Source organism: Hippoglossus hippoglossus, chromosome 9 (genome assembly GCF_009819705.1).
Source record: "Hippoglossus hippoglossus isolate fHipHip1 chromosome 9, fHipHip1.pri, whole genome shotgun sequence".
Classification (NCBI taxonomy): domain Eukaryota; kingdom Metazoa; phylum Chordata; class Actinopteri; order Pleuronectiformes; family Pleuronectidae; genus Hippoglossus; species Hippoglossus hippoglossus.
In genome coordinates this window covers 17,067,803-17,086,873 of record NC_047159.1, presented here as the reverse complement: position 1 = coordinate 17,086,873, position 19,071 = coordinate 17,067,803, and the positions used below count along the sequence as shown (strand labels likewise).

The 19,071-nt window shown below is 44.0% G+C and overlaps 2 protein-coding genes across 2 annotated transcripts; both read left to right on the top strand.

Annotated features, from left to right (window-relative positions):
- Positions 1-235: 235 nt before the first annotated feature.
- LOC117767321 (cell wall protein DAN4-like) lies at positions 236-2,443 on the top strand. Its single transcript, XM_034594837.1, has 2 exons — positions 236-1,674; positions 1,722-2,443. The coding sequence occupies exons 1-2, from the start codon at positions 463-465 to the stop codon at positions 1,761-1,763; spliced, it is 1,254 nt and encodes a 417-aa protein (XP_034450728.1). The 5' UTR covers positions 236-462; the 3' UTR covers positions 1,764-2,443.
- A 1,465-nt stretch (positions 2,444-3,908) lies between these two features.
- Positions 3,909-18,068, top strand: LOC117767319 (versican core protein-like). Its single transcript, XM_034594835.1, has 10 exons — positions 3,909-4,105; positions 10,592-10,886; positions 11,013-12,382; positions 12,486-12,599; positions 12,742-12,855; positions 14,264-14,422; positions 14,650-14,732; positions 16,898-17,042; positions 17,165-17,347; positions 17,463-18,068. Exons 1-10 carry the CDS (start codon positions 3,931-3,933, stop codon positions 17,618-17,620), a joined length of 2,796 nt encoding a protein of 931 aa, XP_034450726.1. The 5' UTR covers positions 3,909-3,930; the 3' UTR covers positions 17,621-18,068.
- Positions 18,069-19,071: the final 1,003 nt, after the last annotated feature.

Sequence of the window (19,071 nt, the reverse complement as noted above, 5' to 3'; positions counted from 1 at the left end):
CAAAGAGAAATCCCTGATAATATGTTCACGGAGGAACCTCTATCTCCTCCAACCAAAGTCTTTTCATCTTCTGTGTTCAGCACAGAACAACCTGTGATGACAACAGCCGGAAGTGCAAGTGTAGCAGTGATAGGTTCAGCAACATATAGTACCTCATCTCTGTATAGTACTGAAAAACCTACAGTAGCTTCAGCTAGCATGGTGCATGAAGACGGCTCTGGGGACCAAACCCCAACTTTTATTTCCTCAGTACCCCCCAGTGAAGAAGTGGACTACAGCATCAGCACAGACTTCACTCTAGTTGAATCCTCGCCTAGCTTTGTGAAAACAACTGTCAAACCTTCCAGCACTGCTTCTGGCACAGACTCACAGTCATTATTCAATGATATAGAGGCCTCAGGTGATGTTGCCGCTACTCCTGTTACTCTTGTACAAACTACAAAGAGCACTGCCACAAATGAAATGCCCATTAAAGCTGCAGTAACTGCAATCTCTGTGTCTGTGACCCCTACTGACTCCAATGAATCACAGAGCAAACTGCCACTTGGTGAGTTTACTGAAGGAGAGAGCTCCCGAGACAAAATATCTGCATCCACAGATAAAACTCACCTAGAAACACCAACAGCGGCTGAGCAACCATCTGTGCAACAAACCTTTGCAACAACCACATTTAGTTCAAAAATTGATACAGAGCATAAAACTGTCACAACAAGTCCCTATACACTTGAAACCTCTCAGCCATTAGCAATTCCCAGCATCACTACGGTTCCCTCAAACGAAATGTCTAGCTTCATTGATATGGAGGGTTCTAGTGGTTCTTCTGGTGACGATTTGGAGTTCAGTGCAGATGGGTCTGGTGAAGAACCATCCCCTACGACTACTTTTAAACCCCAGGTTGAATTTATTCTGGCCACAGATGAGACTGAAACAGAAGAATCTGAGAGCACATCTGACATATCAGGTGCTGCATCCTCAACTCCCTCCAGCACACAGCTTACTGAGGAATTCATGTCATCAACCCAAACTCCACACATGCCCATTACAGTAGCAGCTACAAAGGGAATTTCAGTGTCCTCTAGTGCTGTTGCTGTCACAGATGAGAGCTCAAGCGACCAAACAAAAAATACATCCAGGGATGATGCTATTACACAAACACCTACTGGAACTACAGCCTCTTCTCTCTACAGCACGGACAAGCCCACTTCAACAGTTCAGAGCAGCTCAACTGATATGTTCTCTGAGACATCTTCGATATCATCTTCAGCTGTTTATAACACAGAGTCTCCTGATAGTACAACAAGTACAGCCTCTTCCCTGTTTAGCACAGAGAAACCTACAACAACAACTTCTCTCTACAGCATTGAGAAGCTGAATATTACATCAGCATTTACTACCAGACCTGCCCAGTCAGCTGAAACGTCTCCCTCTACACCTGATGAATCAAAACAAACTCCTGATTTCCCTGTCACAGAAGAGGGGTCTTCTGGTGACCAAACCACTGAGGTGTTCACAGTGAAGCCATCGGGGATTGAGAGCGTCACATTTGGAGAAGCAACAGGTGAAACTGAAACCTTTGTTTCAGTCACACCAACCTCTGATGAACAGGTTTCCTCACAGGAGGCCAAAATCATGCCGGATACCCCCTACACTTCTCAAGCAACAGAGCCTCCTGCAATCAGGCACTGGGAAAGAAGTTACTGTAGCTGAGCACACAACACAGGTCTTCCTATACACTATGTCCCCTCACACAATTGGACTCTTAGTTAGTGATCATACCACAGTTGACTCCCCCACAGTAAGATCCAGCAGTGAACATGAGCAAGATGGACCCACGGCGGTGTCTACCCCAATTCCCTCTATTATATATCAGAACATTACAGACCAACAGGTGGTGATCATCACGCCCAGTAGCAGCCAACCCCAAACTGACTTAACTGAGCAAACACCTACGATGGTCTTGCATGTGTCTAAACCATCAACCAGCACAACCATCATATTCACAGAGGATATAACAAATGAAGATGAGCTGCTCTCTGTAGTGACAGACAGTATGAAGGAAGGCACCCCCACTCCTGAGCTCATCGCAAAAGATGACACTATCATTGATGTAGATACAATCTCCATAGCACCCTCCTCCTCAGTTTACCCAACCATCCAGACAGAGGAAGCTGGAGGTGTCACAGCAGTTACAATGACACAAACACTGGAGGCAACAGTAGAAACGGAGGGTTCAGGGACTGATGGTGCCACTTTCTTTACCTCTTCACCAGTTACACTAAATGCAACCTCAGCCACTGGTTTGTCATTAGATTCAACATATTTTGAATACTCACAGTCGACTTCAAAGCCAACATCTACGGAACATGTTTCTGCTATGGAGACATCGACTGAAGAGACACTCGCATCATCACTACAGGCCACCCCAGCTACCACTGTTTTCACAAGCTCTGAAGAAAACATATGATTTAACGACACCAAAACTGTTTTTCCCATTGAGGCTCACACCAAACCAGTTACAGGGCTGTTGGAGGAAGATATATCAAGGGAGGACACCACTGATAATGTCACCGATTCTGTAACGGAGATTGCCACATCCTCATCTTTGCCTTTCAAACCTTACCTGATTCAACAGACATCAGCGTTACTCCAGCGTCCAGTGAGGAGTATATGGTCAGCACAGATCAAAAACAACAAACCGTGCCCACATCACCCACAACAATAACAGCCACGAGTACCGATATGATGTTGAATCTCTAAGTTCATCCATTTCAACACAAGCCACTGTATCTTCAGTAACTGTCACACCACACACACCAGTGTCCACCGAACCTGGTGCTGTGAAACAACCATTAAAGCAACTGATGATAAATCTTCAAGTAGCGATGAATCTGAGGAAGGCTCTGCTGCGACTGAATGGACAACATCTAAAACACTAGTGACGTCAACTGTGTCCTCCCTGTTCAGCACTGAGAAAGCAACTGTTGCCTCTGATGTGGATGAGGAGATTTCAGGTGATGGTATTATAACAACAGTCAAGGCAGAACAAATCTCTCCAACTTCACTTGGAACTGAGACAGCAGAGGTTGCAGAGCTACCAGCAAGTAGTTCCTCATCCCTTTACAGCACAGTAAAACCATCAGTCACTTCTGTCTCAGATTGTAACTCTGCCACAGTACAATACAAATGGGCCAAATGCTATCCACAGCAACATTATCTCCTCCCCACCGCACTGATACATCAGTGCTCACAACAGAGGGGGCAGATATGGTGAGCTCTGGGGTAGAGATTGTAGATGCCACAACTGCGTCACCTGAGGCAATGACATCTGAGAGTGAAAAGATGGTCGGCACCCCAATATCCCTTATGATCAGCACTGAGAAACCAATCGATGGAGTAAGATCAACCCCAGCAAATGAAGAAAGCACAAGAGATCACATCACCTCTGTGCGTACAAAAGAATCAGTTTCTACATCCACAGTTCTCTCCTTTACAGAGCACTTCAGAGCCTGATGTGATGATTCGGTTTGTCACCACCTTTGTCCCAGAACCAGATACAACAACACTCAGAGGTGTCCTTCGAACAGGCAAGGTCTGAGGTTGCATTCATTCATCTTCCCCACACTGAGAAATCCTCTGGGAAACCTGAGCTGACCACAACCAGCCCATTATTACCCACTGAGCAGTCTAGCCAGCGCTTCGAATCTAGTGATGTAGCTCTCCAGACTGGAGTTACAGCCACATCACTGGAAGATAAGTCAGCTGAACCACCAAGCCAAGCAGCTGTAACTAAAGAAGTTCCAACTGATGCTGAAGGGAGCTCAGATAAAGTCACCGAAGTCAAGGAAAACATCTACTTATTCTGGTACAACTTCTCCGTCTACAGATGAAATATTACTTTTTATAGGGACAGAACCTTCTGGGGTTGAATCCATGACTCCAGAAACTGCAACTGACAAATCTGCAAAACCCGAAGAAGAAACATCAGAGAGTTCAACTGTTTCACTTTCAAAGCAAACAAAAGAGACACTATCCCAAACTACCTCTTCACTTTTCAGCACTGAGTCTCCATTAGTGACATCCATATCAGATGTTACCAATAAAACGGATGATGCTATTACACAAACACCTACTGGCACTACAGCCTCTTCTCTCTACAGCACGGAAAAGCCCACTTCAACAGTCCAGAGCAGCTCAACTGATATGTTCTCTGAGACATCTTCGATATCATCTTCAGCTGTTTATAACACAGAGTCTCCTGATAGTACAACAAGTACAGCCTCTTCCCTGTTTAGCACAGAGAAACCTACAACAACAACTTCTCTCTACAGCATTGAGAAGCTGAATATTACAACAGCATTTAGTACCAGACCTGCCCAGTCAGCTGAAACGTCTCCCTCTACAACTGATGAATCAAAACAAACTCCCGATTTCCCTGTCACAGAAGAGGGGTCTTGTGGTGACCAAACCACTGAGGTGTTCACAGTGAAGCCATCGGGGATTGAGAGCGTCACATTTGGAGAAGCAACAGGTGAAACTGACACCTTTGTTTCAGTCACACCAACCTCTGATGAACAGGTTTCCTCACAGGAGGCCAAAATCATGCCGGATACCCCCTACACTTCTCAAGCAACAGAGCCTCCTGCATCAGGCACTGGGAAAGAAGTTACTGTAGCTGAGCACACAACACAGTCTTCCTATACAACTTATGTCCCCTCACACAATTGGACTCTTAGTTAGTGATCATACCACAGTTGACCTCCCCCACAGTAAGATCCAGCAGTGAACATGAGCAAGATGGACCCACGGCGGTTGTCTACCCCAATTCCCTCTATTATATATCAGAACATTACAGACCAACAGGTGGTGATCATCACGCCCAGTAGCAGCCAACCCCAAACTGACTTAACTGAGCAAACACCTACGATGGTCTTGCATGTGTCCTAAACCATCAACCAGCACAACCATCATATTCACAGAGGATATAACAAATGAAGATGAGCTGCTCTCCTGTAGTGACAGACAGTTATGAAGGAAGGCACCCCCCACTCCTGAGCTCATCGCAAAAGATGACACTATCATTGATGTAGATACAATCTCCATTAGCACCCTCCCTCCTCAGTTTACCCAACCATCCAGACAGAGGAAGCTGGAGGTGTCACAGCAGTTACAATGACACAAACACTGGAGGCAACAGTAGAAACGGAGGGTTCAGGGGACTGATGGTGCCACTTTCTTTACCTCTTCACCAGTTACACTAAATGCAACCTCAGCCACTGGTTTGTCATTAGATTCAACATATTTGAATACTCACAGTCGACTTCAAAGCCAACATCTACGGAACATGTTTCTGCTATGGAGACATCGACTGAAGAGACACTCGCATCATCACTACAGGCCACCCCAGCTACCACTGTTTTCACAAGCTCTGAAGAAACATATGATTTAACGACACCAAAAAACTGTTTTCCCCATTGAGGCTCACACCAAACCAGTTACAGGGCTGTTGGAGGAAGATATATCAAGGGAGGACACCACTGATAATGTCACCGATTCTGTAACGGAGATTGCCACATCCTCATCTTTGCCCTTTCAAACCTTACCTGATTCAACAGACATCAGCGTTACTCCAGCGTCCAGTGAGGAGTATATGGTCAGCACAGATCAAAAACAACAAACCGTGCCCATATCACCCACAACAATAACAGCCACGAGTACCGATATGACTGTTGAATCTCTAAGTTCATCCATTTCAACACAAGCCACTGTATCTTCAGTAACTGTCACACCACACACACCAGTGTTCCACCCGAACCTGGTGCTGTGAAAACAACCATTAAAGCAACTGATGATAAATCTTCAAGTAGCGATGAATCTGAGGAAGGGCTCTGCTGCGACTGAATGGACAACATCTAAAACACTAGTGACGTCAACTGTGTCCTCCCTGTTCAGCACTGAGAAAGCAACTGTTGCCTCTGATGTGGATGAGGGAGATTTCAGGTGATGGTATTATAACAACAGTCAAGGCAGAACAAATCTCTCCAACTTCACTTGGAACTGAGACAGCAGAGGTTGCAGAGCTACCAGCAAGTAGTTCCTCATCCCTTTACAGCACAGTAAAACCATCAGTCACTTCTGTCTCAGATGTAACTCTGCACAGTACAATACAAATGGGCCAAATGCTATCCACAGCAACATTATCTCCTCCCCACCGCACTGATACATCAGTGCTCACAACAGAGGGGGCAGATATGGTGAGCTCTGGGGTAGAGATTGTAGATTGCCACAACTGCGTCACCTGAGGCAATGACATCTGAGAGTGAAAAGATGGTCGGCACCCCAATATCCCCTATGATCAGCACTGAGAAAACCAATCGATGGAGTAAGATCAACCCCAGCAAATGAAGAAAGCACAAGAGATCACATCACCTCTGGTGCGTACAAAAGAATCAGTTTCTACATCCACAGTTTCTCCTTTACAGAGGCACTTCAGAGCCTGATGTGATGATTCGGTTTGTCACCACCTTTGTCCCAGAACCAGATACAACAACACTCGAGGTGTCCTTCGAACAGGCAAGGTCTGAGGTTGCATTCATTCATCTTCCCCACACTGAGAAATCCTCTGGGAAACCTGAGCTGACCACAACCAGCCCAATTATTACCCACTGAGCAGTCTAGCCAGCGCTTCGAATCTAGTGATGTAGCTCTCCAGACTGGAGTTACAGCCACATCACTGGAAGATAAGTCAGCTGAACCACCAAGCCAAGCAGCTGTAACTAAGAAGTTCAACTGATGCTGAAGGGAGCTCAGATAAAGTCACCGAAGTCAAGGAACATCTACTTATTCTGGTACAACTTCTCCGTCTACAGATGAAATATTACTTTCTATAGGGACAGAACCTTCTGGGGTTGAATCCATGACTCCAGAAACTGCAACTGACAAAATCTGCAAAACCCGAAGAAGGAAACATCAGAGAGTTCAACTGTTTCACTTTCAAAGCAAACAAAAGAGACACTATCCCAAACTACCGTCTTCACTTTTCAGCACTGAGTCTCCATTAGTGACATCCATATCAGATGTTACCAATAAAACGGATGATGCTATTACACAACACCTACTGGCACTAACAGCCTCTTCTCTCTACAGCACGGAAAAAGCCCACTTCAACAGTTCCAGAGCAGCTCAACTGATAGGTTCTCTGAGACATCTTCGATATCATCTTCAGCTGTTTATAACACAGAGTCTCCTGATAGTACAACAAGTACAGCCTCTTCCCTGTTTGAGCACAGAGAAACCTACAACAACAACTTCTCTCTACAGCATTGAGAAGCTGAATATTACAACAGCATTTAGTACCAGACCGTGCCCAGTCCAGCTGAAACGTCTCCCTCTACACCTGATGAATCAAAAACAAACTACCCCGATTTCCCTGTCACCAGAAGAGGGGTCTTGTGGTGACCAAACCACTGAGGTGTTCACAGTGAAGCCATCCGGGGATTGATGAGCAGTCACATTTGGAAGAAGCAAGCAGGTGAAACTGACACCTTTGTTTCAGTCACACCAACCTCTGATGAAACAGGTTTCCTCACAGGAGGCCAAAATCAATGCCGGATACCCCCTACACTTCTCAAGCAACAGAGCCTCCTGCATCAGGCACTGGGAAAGAAGTTACTGTAGCTGAGCACACAACACAGTCTTCCTATACAACTATGTCCCCTCACACAATTGGACTCTTAGTTAGTGATCATACCACAGTTGACTCCCCCACAGTAAGATCCAGCAGTGAACATGAGCCAAGATGGACCCACGGCGGTGGTCTACCCAATTCCCTCTATTTATATATCAGAACATTACAGACCAACAGGTGGTGATCCATCACGCCCAGTAGCAGCCAACCCCAAACTGACTTAACTGAGCAAACACCTACGATGGTCTTGCATGTGTCTAGAACCATCAACCAGCACAACCATCATATTCACAGAGGATATAACAAATGAAGATGAGCTGCTCTCTGTAGTGACAGACAGTATGAAGGAAGGCACCCCCACTCCTGAGCTCATCGCAAAAGATGACACTATCATTGATGTAGATACAATCTCCATAGCACCCTCCTCCTCAGTTTACCCAACCATCCAGACAGAGGAAGCTGGAGGTGTCACAGCAGTTACAATGACACAAACACTGGAGGCAACAGTAGAAACGGAGGGTTCAGGGACTGATGGTGCCACTTTCTTTACCTCTTCACCAGTTACACTAAATGCAACCTCAGCCACTGGTTTGTCATTAGATTCAACATATTTTGAATACTCACAGTCGACTTCAAAGCCAACATCTACGGAACATGTTTCTGCTATGGAGACATCGACTGAAGAGACACTCGCATCATCACTACAGGCCACCCCAGCTACCACTGTTTTCACAAGCTCTGAAGAAACATATGATTTAACGACACCAAAAACTGTTTTCCCCATTGAGGCTCACACCAAACCAGTTACAGGGCTGTTGGAGGAAGATATATCAAGGGAGGACACCACTGATAATGTCACCGATTCTGTAACGGAGATTGCCACATCCTCATCTTTGCCCTTTCAAACCTTACCTGATTCAACAGACATCAGCGTTACTCCAGCGTCCAGTGAGGAGTATATGGTCAGCACAGATCAAAAACAACAAACCGTGCCCACATCACCCACAACAATAACAGCCACGAGTACCGATATGACTGTTGAATCTCTAAGTTCATCCATTTCAACACAAGCCACTGTATCTTCAGTAACTGTCACACCACACACACCAGTGTCCACCGAACCTGGTGCTGTGAAAACAACCATTAAAGCAACTGATGATAAATCTTCAAGTAGCGATGAATCTGAGGAAGGCTCTGCTGCGACTGAATGGACAACATCTAAAACACTAGTGACGTCAACTGTGTCCTCCCTGTTCAGCACTGAGAAAGCAACTGTTGCCTCTGATGTGGATGAGGAGATTTCAGGTGATGGTATTATAACAACAGTCAAGGCAGAACAAATCTCTCCAACTTCACTTGGAACTGAGACAGCAGAGGTTGCAGAGCTACCAGCAAGTAGTTCCTCATCCCTTTACAGCACAGTAAAACCATCAGTCACTTCTGTCTCAGATGTAACTCTGCACAGTACAATACAAATGGGCCAAATGCTATCCACAGCAACATTATCTCCTCCCCACCGCACTGATACATCAGTGCTCACAACAGAGGGGGCAGATATGGTGAGCTCTGGGGTAGAGATTGTAGATGCCACAACTGCGTCACCTGAGGCAATGACATCTGAGAGTGAAAAGATGGTCGGCACCCCAATATCCCCTATGATCAGCACTGAGAAACCAATCGATGGAGTAAGATCAACCCCAGCAAATGAAGAAAGCACAAGAGATCACATCACCTCTGTGCGTACAAAAGAATCAGTTTCTACATCCACAGTTTCTCCTTTACAGAGCACTTCAGAGCCTGATGTGATGATTCGGTTTGTCACCACCTTTGTCCCAGAACCAGATACAACAACACTCGAGGTGTCCTTCGAACAGGCAAGGTCTGAGGTTGCATTCATTCATCTTCCCCACACTGAGAAATCCTCTGGGAAACCTGAGCTGACCACAACCAGCCCATTATTACCCACTGAGCAGTCTAGCCAGCGCTTCGAATCTAGTGATGTAGCTCTCCAGACTGGAGTTACAGCCACATCACTGGAAGATAAGTCAGCTGAACCACCAAGCCAAGCAGCTGTAACTAAAGAAGTTCCAACTGATGCTGAAGGGAGCTCAGATAAAGTCACCGAAGTCAAGGAAACATCTACTTATTCTGGTACAACTTCTCCGTCTACAGATGAAATATTACTTTCTATAGGGACAGAACCTTCTGGGGTTGAATCCATGACTCCAGAAACTGCAACTGACAAATCTGCAAAACCCGAAGAAGAAACATCAGAGAGTTCAACTGTTTCACTTTCAAAGCAAACAAAAGAGACACTATCCCAAACTACCTCTTCACTTTTCAGCACTGAGTCTCCATTAGTGACATCCATATCAGATGTTACCAATAAAACGGATGATGCTATTACACAAACACCTACTGGCACTACAGCCTCTTCTCTCTACAGCACGGAAAAGCCCACTTCAACAGTCCAGAGCAGCTCAACTGATAGGTTCTCTGAGACATCTTCGATATCATCTTCAGCTGTTTATAACACAGAGTCTCCTGATAGTACAACAAGTACAGCCTCTTCCCTGTTTAGCACAGAGAAACCTACAACAACAACTTCTCTCTACAGCATTGAGAAGCTGAATATTACAACAGCATTTAGTACCAGACCTGCCCAGTCAGCTGAAACGTCTCCCTCTACACCTGATGAATCAAAACAAACTCCCGATTTCCCTGTCACAGAAGAGGGGTCTTGTGGTGACCAAACCACTGAGGTGTTCACAGTGAAGCCATCGGGGATTGAGAGCGTCACATTTGGAGAAGCAACAGGTGAAACTGACACCTTTGTTTCAGTCACACCAACCTCTGATGAACAGGTTTCCTCACAGGAGGCCAAAATCATGCCAGATACCAAAACAGTCTCTGAAGTGACATCATCAGCATCACCAAAAATGGTGACGGGAGACAGTGCACAGACTGCCTCTCCCCACCCACTCATTAAGGAAACAACTGCTGACTCAAGTAATGAAAAGACGTCATCAGAGAGCTCGGAGAGTTCTGAATCAACAGAAACGAAAATGATCATTTCACCAGAAGATGGTTCAGGTGAGAAGATCCCCGGTAGCTTTGATTCTGAGTCTGTCGCTCCAACTGTTTCATTCCCGTCTGCTACTATGAAGATAGATAGTACCACCAGTAATTTAACATCAGAGATTGAAAACACCCAAACTGATCATCCAGGATCATCTGCATATGAACAAACTTCAGGTCAGAAGTCAGCTGAGACCTTGATCACTTTGGCCAGCACTGTCGAATCAACAAAGACACCAACTTCTTTTGAGTCGGGATCAACAGGTCCTGAACATGAGGGGACACGAGATTCAGACCTAACAAGAACACCTCTACCCACTGATGTTACACATGTTGTTGAAATATCTACAAGCCCAGACAGTGAAGTACTTGCTGCCACAATCTCCGCTGAACGCATCTCAATTGAACCTACTTCAAATGTCCTTTCAGCATCAACGCCATCACAGCCTGATGTTATGGTCCACTTTGCTACAACAGTTTCCCATGTACAGCACCTAACACCAACTCCCCAGGAATCATTTGAACAAGTCAAGTCAGAGATCACACTGACACACCGACCTAACACTGATCTTTCCTCCCAGGATTTGTCACTGACCACCACTCACCCTATTTTTGAAAGTCGTGAAACAACTTCCTCAGTGGCTGAAGCTGAAAAAGGGACAGTTGAACCCACTCCTGAACAGGTCTCAATTGATGCAAAGACAAAGCCATCTCCAAAAACTGATGTCCAAGTAGCACCTATTCCAGATGATGTTTATTCAGCCCCAGATTATGAAGCACAAGACCCCAACTTACTTGAATCTGTTCCCCAACACAATAAAACTGCAACAACAGAAGAAGTAGCAACGTTCATTACTACACCACCGTCTGTTTCTCAACTACCTGAGAGTACACTTGTTGACTCAGTGAGCAGTACTGAAAGTAGCTCAAGAGAAAAGGCAACTCAATCACCTGTAGTAGCAGTAGATATCACTGTCTTGCCTTCTGCATCAGGACCTATCAGTGCAGCATCATCCTCTAGTTTGGAGAGTTCAGACAGCAGCAGCAGCTCAGAAGAAAACATCACCACAGAGAGCACCATCACGATGGATGGTAGCCTTCTATCAGCCATAACTAAATCACCATCCGTCCTCAGCAATGAGACTGAAAATGTCTCTGACAAGCCTGAAAGTGTGTCTGAAGAGTTCATGACTACAAAGAAACCAAAGATTGACAGTATAGAGGAACAGTCTCTGTCCCCAAATAAAATCCAGACTGTATTCAAGGTAAATGCTACCACAGCACCAAAGGTGGATTCTGGGAATGTTAATAAGACCTCTGGGAAAGAGGAAGTTGTTGAGGGAGATGTCTCTTCTACTCCTGAAATGTCCACAAGGACCCATTCAGAGCTCACACCAGTGTCATCAGCTCAGCCACAAAGCCAGTCAGCGTCGGTTCAATCTGCAGCTACCTCTCCATCATCTTTCCATGATGAGGATGAGAAACTGGACAGTGACTCAACTGCACTTCCATCACATATTGAGGTTGAACAACCTCTAACAGGCGAAGAATCAACCCCCGAGCCAGATGCAAGACTCGATTTGGGACACACTGTTGTTGGCGAGACTGTTGAGATCCCAGGTATGTTTTTTTCAAATGGCTTTCATTCAAATACAACCCAATGCATCAGCTCGAAATGAATTTCTTAATAACTTTTATTTTGCTTCTTTAAATCTCTTAACAGGAATTCACTCATGTACAAATGACATTTGCCTGAATGGAGGATCTTGCCACAACATTGGCAGCCTCTATACTTGTAGCTGTCCTCCTGGGTACAGTGGTGATCGCTGTGAGACAGGTAGGACATTATGCACCAAGAATTCTTCTCACTGCATTAAAATTTCACCCAAGAAGCACTAAAATATTGTTTTCACTGTCTTAGGGACACAGAGTTGTTTTTGCCCATGTCTGATTTTTCATTGCATGTGTTTCTTATCCAGATATCGATGAGTGCCAGTCGAATCCTTGCCGCAACGGAGGCACATGTATAGATTGTCTGGCTTCCTTTTCGTGTGTGTGCCTCCCAAGCTACTCCGGGCTGCATTGTGAAGAGGGTATGTTTGTCATTAATGTGTTGGATTCTTATAAATGATTTGAGTGTTCTTTTTTTAGAATAATAAGAGCTTTTCATTTCATTAGTGTTATAAAAGGTTCTAACCATTCATCTACATTTGGTATATAGAGCTTAAAGTAGTTTTATACAAGATAAAAGAACACAGTGTAACCATTGTAATCACCCGATTCCCTGGAAAATAAGATAGAAAGGATATATATATGACATATACAATTCAGTTCTGCTATTTACAGCCGAGTATTGGCTTAGGTTTTTCCTAATAAACACCAATCATCCGTCACAACTATCAATTTTGACTGTCTCTATTTAGTTTTTCCTAGAGGTCTGTAATGTCTGATATACTTGAATTTCCCCAAGCACTCTTGACATTTCCTTCCACTATAAAATAAACAGATTAGAAATCACGTGAGTTCCTGAGTATTTACTGACTACTCTACTGTACACAAGCCATTAACAGTATATAGTGGAAGAATTTATTTGGAAGTTCCCATACCCGTATAATTTAACTTTAGTTTTGGAGTTGCACCCTACTTTCATCCCAAGTGTGTTGAGCTCAGGGCATCATCTGCCTTGGCTGATTTCTCAGTGTCTACACCCTAAATCTTGTCAGGATCCCTCATCAGTGACTCACACCCGTTCTGTGTACTCAGGCCCAGCTGCCTTCTTAGAAACTTTGGCAAGGGAAAGGGAGAAAAAACTAACTTGAAGAGGAACAACTCATTCGGCCTCTGTTTCTGAGAGGCCTACAAACTGTTAGTTTTCTGATCAAGGATTAAAGAGGGGAGGGAGGGACAAACAGAGAGTAAACCGAGTTATTAAAGTTTGGACCCACAGCCACCATCAAATGGGTGAAAATGACAGTTAAGTGTGGATGAGAAAAGCCTTTAGGGTTGGACTTAAATACGACCTGTTTACAACTCCATGGCTCAGGCTGCATGAATTTGAATCTTAATTTACTAATCAGATTTTGCATGTATGAGCATAATCTGAGAAGAATTGTCTACGGAAGCATAATAATCTTACCTTTAGGTTTTAATTGGCACTTGGTAGGTTTCCTTCTTGTTTTGCTTCCACTGTATTATAGTGCTGGTGTCAGAGACTGCAGAAACTAATCAGTCAGTCAATCTTTCATCCTGATCAGAGACAGTAGTCCGACTTAACAGCAGAGCTGAGGGGTCGATATGATCGGGTGTTCAAAGTACTGGAGAGGCAGTAAATGAGATGACGATGTTATGTATTAAATTGTTGAGGTAAATAGATGCAATAATGAAAGAAACAGCTAAAAGCTTATTGTCCTTTAAATATGTTAATGAATTTCATGTCTGATGATCTGTCGCAAATCTGTTTTTCCAGTAAGCCTCATTCTCTCTCGTTTTCTCGTCCATCAGACACAGAAATCTGTGAATATGGCTGGCACAAGTTTCAGGGCCACTGCTACAAGTACTTCCCCCAGAGGAGAAACTGGGACACAGCAGAGAGAGAGTGCCGCATGCAGGGGGCTCATCTCACCAGCATCATTTCCCACGAGGAGCAACAGTTTGTCAACCGTAAGTCAAAGATCACAGTGACTATTTTACAAAAAAACCATATGACAAGATTGAAATAATAATAGTTCTTTATTAAAGTCACATCAAATACTCGTTGGTGGATACGCAGTGAACTGTTAATGTGGGGGAATGATTAAGACGTTGGAAATCTCCTGTTTCCTCCTAAAAAGGACATATGGCAACAGGGAACCGTAGTCTGCTGTGTCTCACTTTACTCTGTCTGGCAGGTCTTGGACAGGACTACCAGTGGATCGGCTTGAATGATAAGATGTTTGACAGCGACTTCCGCTGGACTGACGGCCGGCCCATGGTAAGATAGGTTGCTTTCTCACATATTTTTGTCTCAACAAACATGGCACAGAGACAGAGTAAATATTTGGAATGATGCTGATGACAGATACAGGCATCTTAGGAGAGTCGTTCTTTTCAAGGCCTGTGTTGGCTTTCTCACGACGCACTCTCGTCTCCTCTCATACACACTGGTGGGTGACTGCTGTGCCAATAAATGTGATATAGAACATGATGTAAGGCGCAGCTGAATCCTTTTAGTCACTGTGAGTCCAGCACAAGTAGAGAAGCAGCTGCAGAAGATGACAATCTAATGTAGAAGAGTATGCCCGGGAGAAAAAACTGTTCCCGAATGTCATATTTATACAACAACACACAAGGGTGTGATTGGTATAGTTGTTGTAGCTGCTGAGGACCTCCTCATAAGACAGGAAAGTAGCTAATTACTATGTGCATCCGTGTTGTACAGACTGATGTCCTCACTTCAAAGATAATCCTTCCAGGACCAGAGATACGGGAAGCATAGAGACAGCCTCGGGGTTAATAGATAAGCTCAGACCGCCTATGGAGATCCTTGCTCAGCTGAGAGATTGAGGGGTGATGGGGGTGTGAGCTATGCTGTGTAGATGGGGAGTTTGGCAGGCGTAGACAGGTATGGACCCCCTTTGACCCCACACACATCAGGAGGCCCAGCCAGCAGGCTGCCACCCGGGTTGAAGGGCCATCAGGCAGGAAGACACAGATGGACAGCACCTGTGCTCCGCTTCAGAAAGAGAAACAAACTGCGTGGAAGCATCCCAGGGGGTCCGGGTGGGGGATCACCACCAGTGGATTGTAGTATAATAAATAAGACTACATTGTGTGTGATGTTGATAGCATACAAATTAAGAGGTTTAGTTTCATAATCACACCATAATAATTGGTTCTTAACAAAAATAGAGGCCGGAAACACCCAAGTTGAAGTGTCTTTGGATGTGTGTGTTTCTGTGGGTGATGAAAGTTTGATTGATTATTTTGATGCCTGCTGTGCAGCTGATGGGTCACCTATTTGTTAACTTGAAGTCAGCAGTGCAGGAAGTCAGTGTGTGTGTGTTTGTTGAGCATAATGACAGGGTAGCAGAGCCCCGGGCCATGATTGGAGGAGTTGGGGGGGGGGGGGGTCACAGCTTTGAAGAAACTGTTTGAACCTAGAATGCGCTGAAAGACTACAGGTAGCATCAATTCCAGCAATACAGCTGTGTGTATACTGTACACGTGTGTTAAATGTGCATCTGTGTGTCTGGAATTTTTTGCCTGCAGAATTCCTTGTGTAATTCTACTTATGCAGAGTGTTTGATGAAATGACGTAATACTTATGTATGTCTATTATCACAAAGCCATTTATTATCTAAAATGCATGTAACGTGAATACAACTCATGCCAGGTATATAAAGTCACATCAGTGAGTGAACTGAATTATGTTTCAGAAACCTGAAAAGATCCTGACTGATATATATATAATATATACAATATAAAAATGGTTTTATAGCCCATTTTATTTATTTTTTGGTTTCTCTGTCTTTTGTTAATAATACAGACCCTGCATGGGTCCCTTAGAAATACAATGATGTCATAGTTGCTGAGTTTATGTTGGCTCCTGCAAAGCTACAGTTCCTCCCTCTTGTGGCCATTGAGTAAAATCACACTGATGGAAAACCCCTGCAAGAGCAGCCCAGGATCTCTACTGTTGGGATCACATCAGTAGACTGAGAATAATACATGTACTAAATACTTTTGCACTTTATAAGGCCAAAATGTATATGTATGTTGGGTGTAGAGTTGTTGGATTTTATGATGGCTTTAATAAAATAAAATAAAAGATCCTTTAAATCAGTGGTTCTCAAATGGGGGTCCTTGGCCAGAGGGTCCATTTAAAGTAGTTTCCAGAATTATCCATTAAAATCATGATATATGGATCATCTGTGTTGACATGGTAAAAATATTTTGAATACATGCTTAATATTTTCCTAAGATATTTCTCTTGTGTTGCTCTTTCACAGAACTAAGTCAAAGTGTAGAAAATACACACTATGTCAAATTATTCCAGGGGAAATACATGAGGGGATCTTGTAGACAAAAATTGTGAACCTCTAAAGATCACAGAACTCGTCAGAATGTTTAACTCCTTGCACTCTGCTCTTATTCCAGCAATATGAAAACTGGAGGCCTAACCAACCCGACAGCTTCTTCTCCTCCGGCGAGGACTGCGTAGTGATGATCTGGCACGAGGACGGCCAGTGGAACGACGTTCCTTGCAACTACCACCTCACCTACACCTGCAAGAAGGGCACAGGTAACAACATCTCTTTCATTCCTGAATGGACACGTTCTATAAATGACTTTACCAATCAGAGAGGAGACTCCTTTCACTGTAAAATCCCGCACTTTAATGTTGTTGTCACTTGTGCTTCTCAGTGGTCTGTAATCAGCCCCCTCTGGTGGAGAATGCACGAACCTTTGGCAAAAAGCGTGAGAGGTATGAGATCAACTCTCTGGTGAGGTACCAGTGCACGACAGGCTTCATTCAGAGGCACGTCCCAACTATCCGTTGTCGCGGGGATGGACGATGGGATAACCCTAAAATCACCTGCAATAACCGTAAGTACAACAAGTATTGCTCTCGATAGATACAGATTGTCCTGGGTGTCTCGTACTGTGCAGGACTTTACCAACATTACCATTGCTTGAGAGCTATTGTTTTTCCCCCTGACAGCATCCAGCTACCAGAGGTCCTTTCACAGAAGACATCATCACAGCAATCTCTACAGCATCAACAACTTCAGAAGAAGGCCGGATGAGGCCCTCGGCTTTCACACTCAGCTCTACCGGGAAAGGAGGGAGAGGACTGAACATAAGCTGAAGAGACAGTGATCGCCATGCAACATGGCGCAGCCTCCTGGAGACGAGAACACACGGCTGACGCGTGTGTAAAAGGAGGAAAAGGATTCTCTAAAGGAAAAGAGAAGAAAGACAAAACTCATAAAAAAAAAAAAACAAGAGGGAAATCGGCAGTTTTGTTGCATTTTACACTGACGATGGAATCTAATGAAGTGCCTTTTTTAAAGAGATGTTGACCGACGACTTTTCTTATCAAGGGGGCGCTGTTTCACAACAATGCCAATGTGGATAAAAAACACTTTCAGCTGGCTACTGGAAAAGCAAAAAAGTATTCTCATCATTCTTTTTTAAACTGTGGATGTTTTTTTCCCCTTGACATAGTTTATCAAATAATACATTCATGAATGTTGTCTAATACCTTTGTACACCAAATGTGCTATTTAAAATCACCATAAGTGTTCCTTATTCCTACAAAAAAAAACGCTTTTGTGAAATTATAGCGCTTATGTTATGTAAAGGACTCGATTATGTTGTCGTGCTGCCCTCAACCTGTAACTTCTCAGAAAAACAATGAGGAATCAGCATCGAGGACCCTCCACGCCGAGGACCCTTAGTGGAGTTTTGTATCACATAAATAGAATAATAAGCCTTTATAAAGAGTCTGTCTTCAGTCTTCAAATCCAGAGGCACACATCATGTTCTGAAACATGGTTCTATAGCTTTGCTATTGGTAGTTCTTCAGATTCCAGGTTAATAATACACCGAGATCTGGGGGAAATTTCACCAAAGTGCTCAGTTAACTGCTGGAGATCTTCTTTGTGGCGGCAGCTTTTCAAAATACCAAGTAACCACCTTTCATTAGCAGCCTTCACAGTGTGTCTTGGATGTCTTGTCAAGGTAAATGTTTATTGATAGATTTTTATACAGAGAATTTTATATTTCTTTTTGATTCCTCGCAATTAAGAACCTATCGACAAAGCCTTTATCCACCGATGGAAATCAATGTCCATCATCAGTTTCAAATGGAAAGAAGGGAAGTGTAGTTCAAGTAACCTGTATTTTCTGCTCGTGTATGTCCAGTGCATCACCTACGATAAGTTGCTACTGCATGTTTACTGTTCCTAATCACTCATCTGTTGCTGCTGTGCTGTAGCTCAGAGTTTTCCTGGTCATTTTGTTTTATTCTGCACACTTCATTTGTTTCTGTTTTTGTGGTCGACTGACAATCAGCCATTGAGAGAATGTATTTTGTGAAACACTCAAAAAGACTTGAACGTAACGGCTGTTTAGGCACAGATACATGTAATTTATATTTTCAAGCTGCTCACGACCTCCTGACTTGGTTTGTACTGACGAGTGAAACACGATGCTGTCATCCCGCCAGCAGTGCTCTTCATATGTTTTTCATTGTATGTTCAACAGGAGACCAGCCACAGTCACAGACGTGTCTACATGAGATGCATTGAAGAAGTGTCCTAACAATA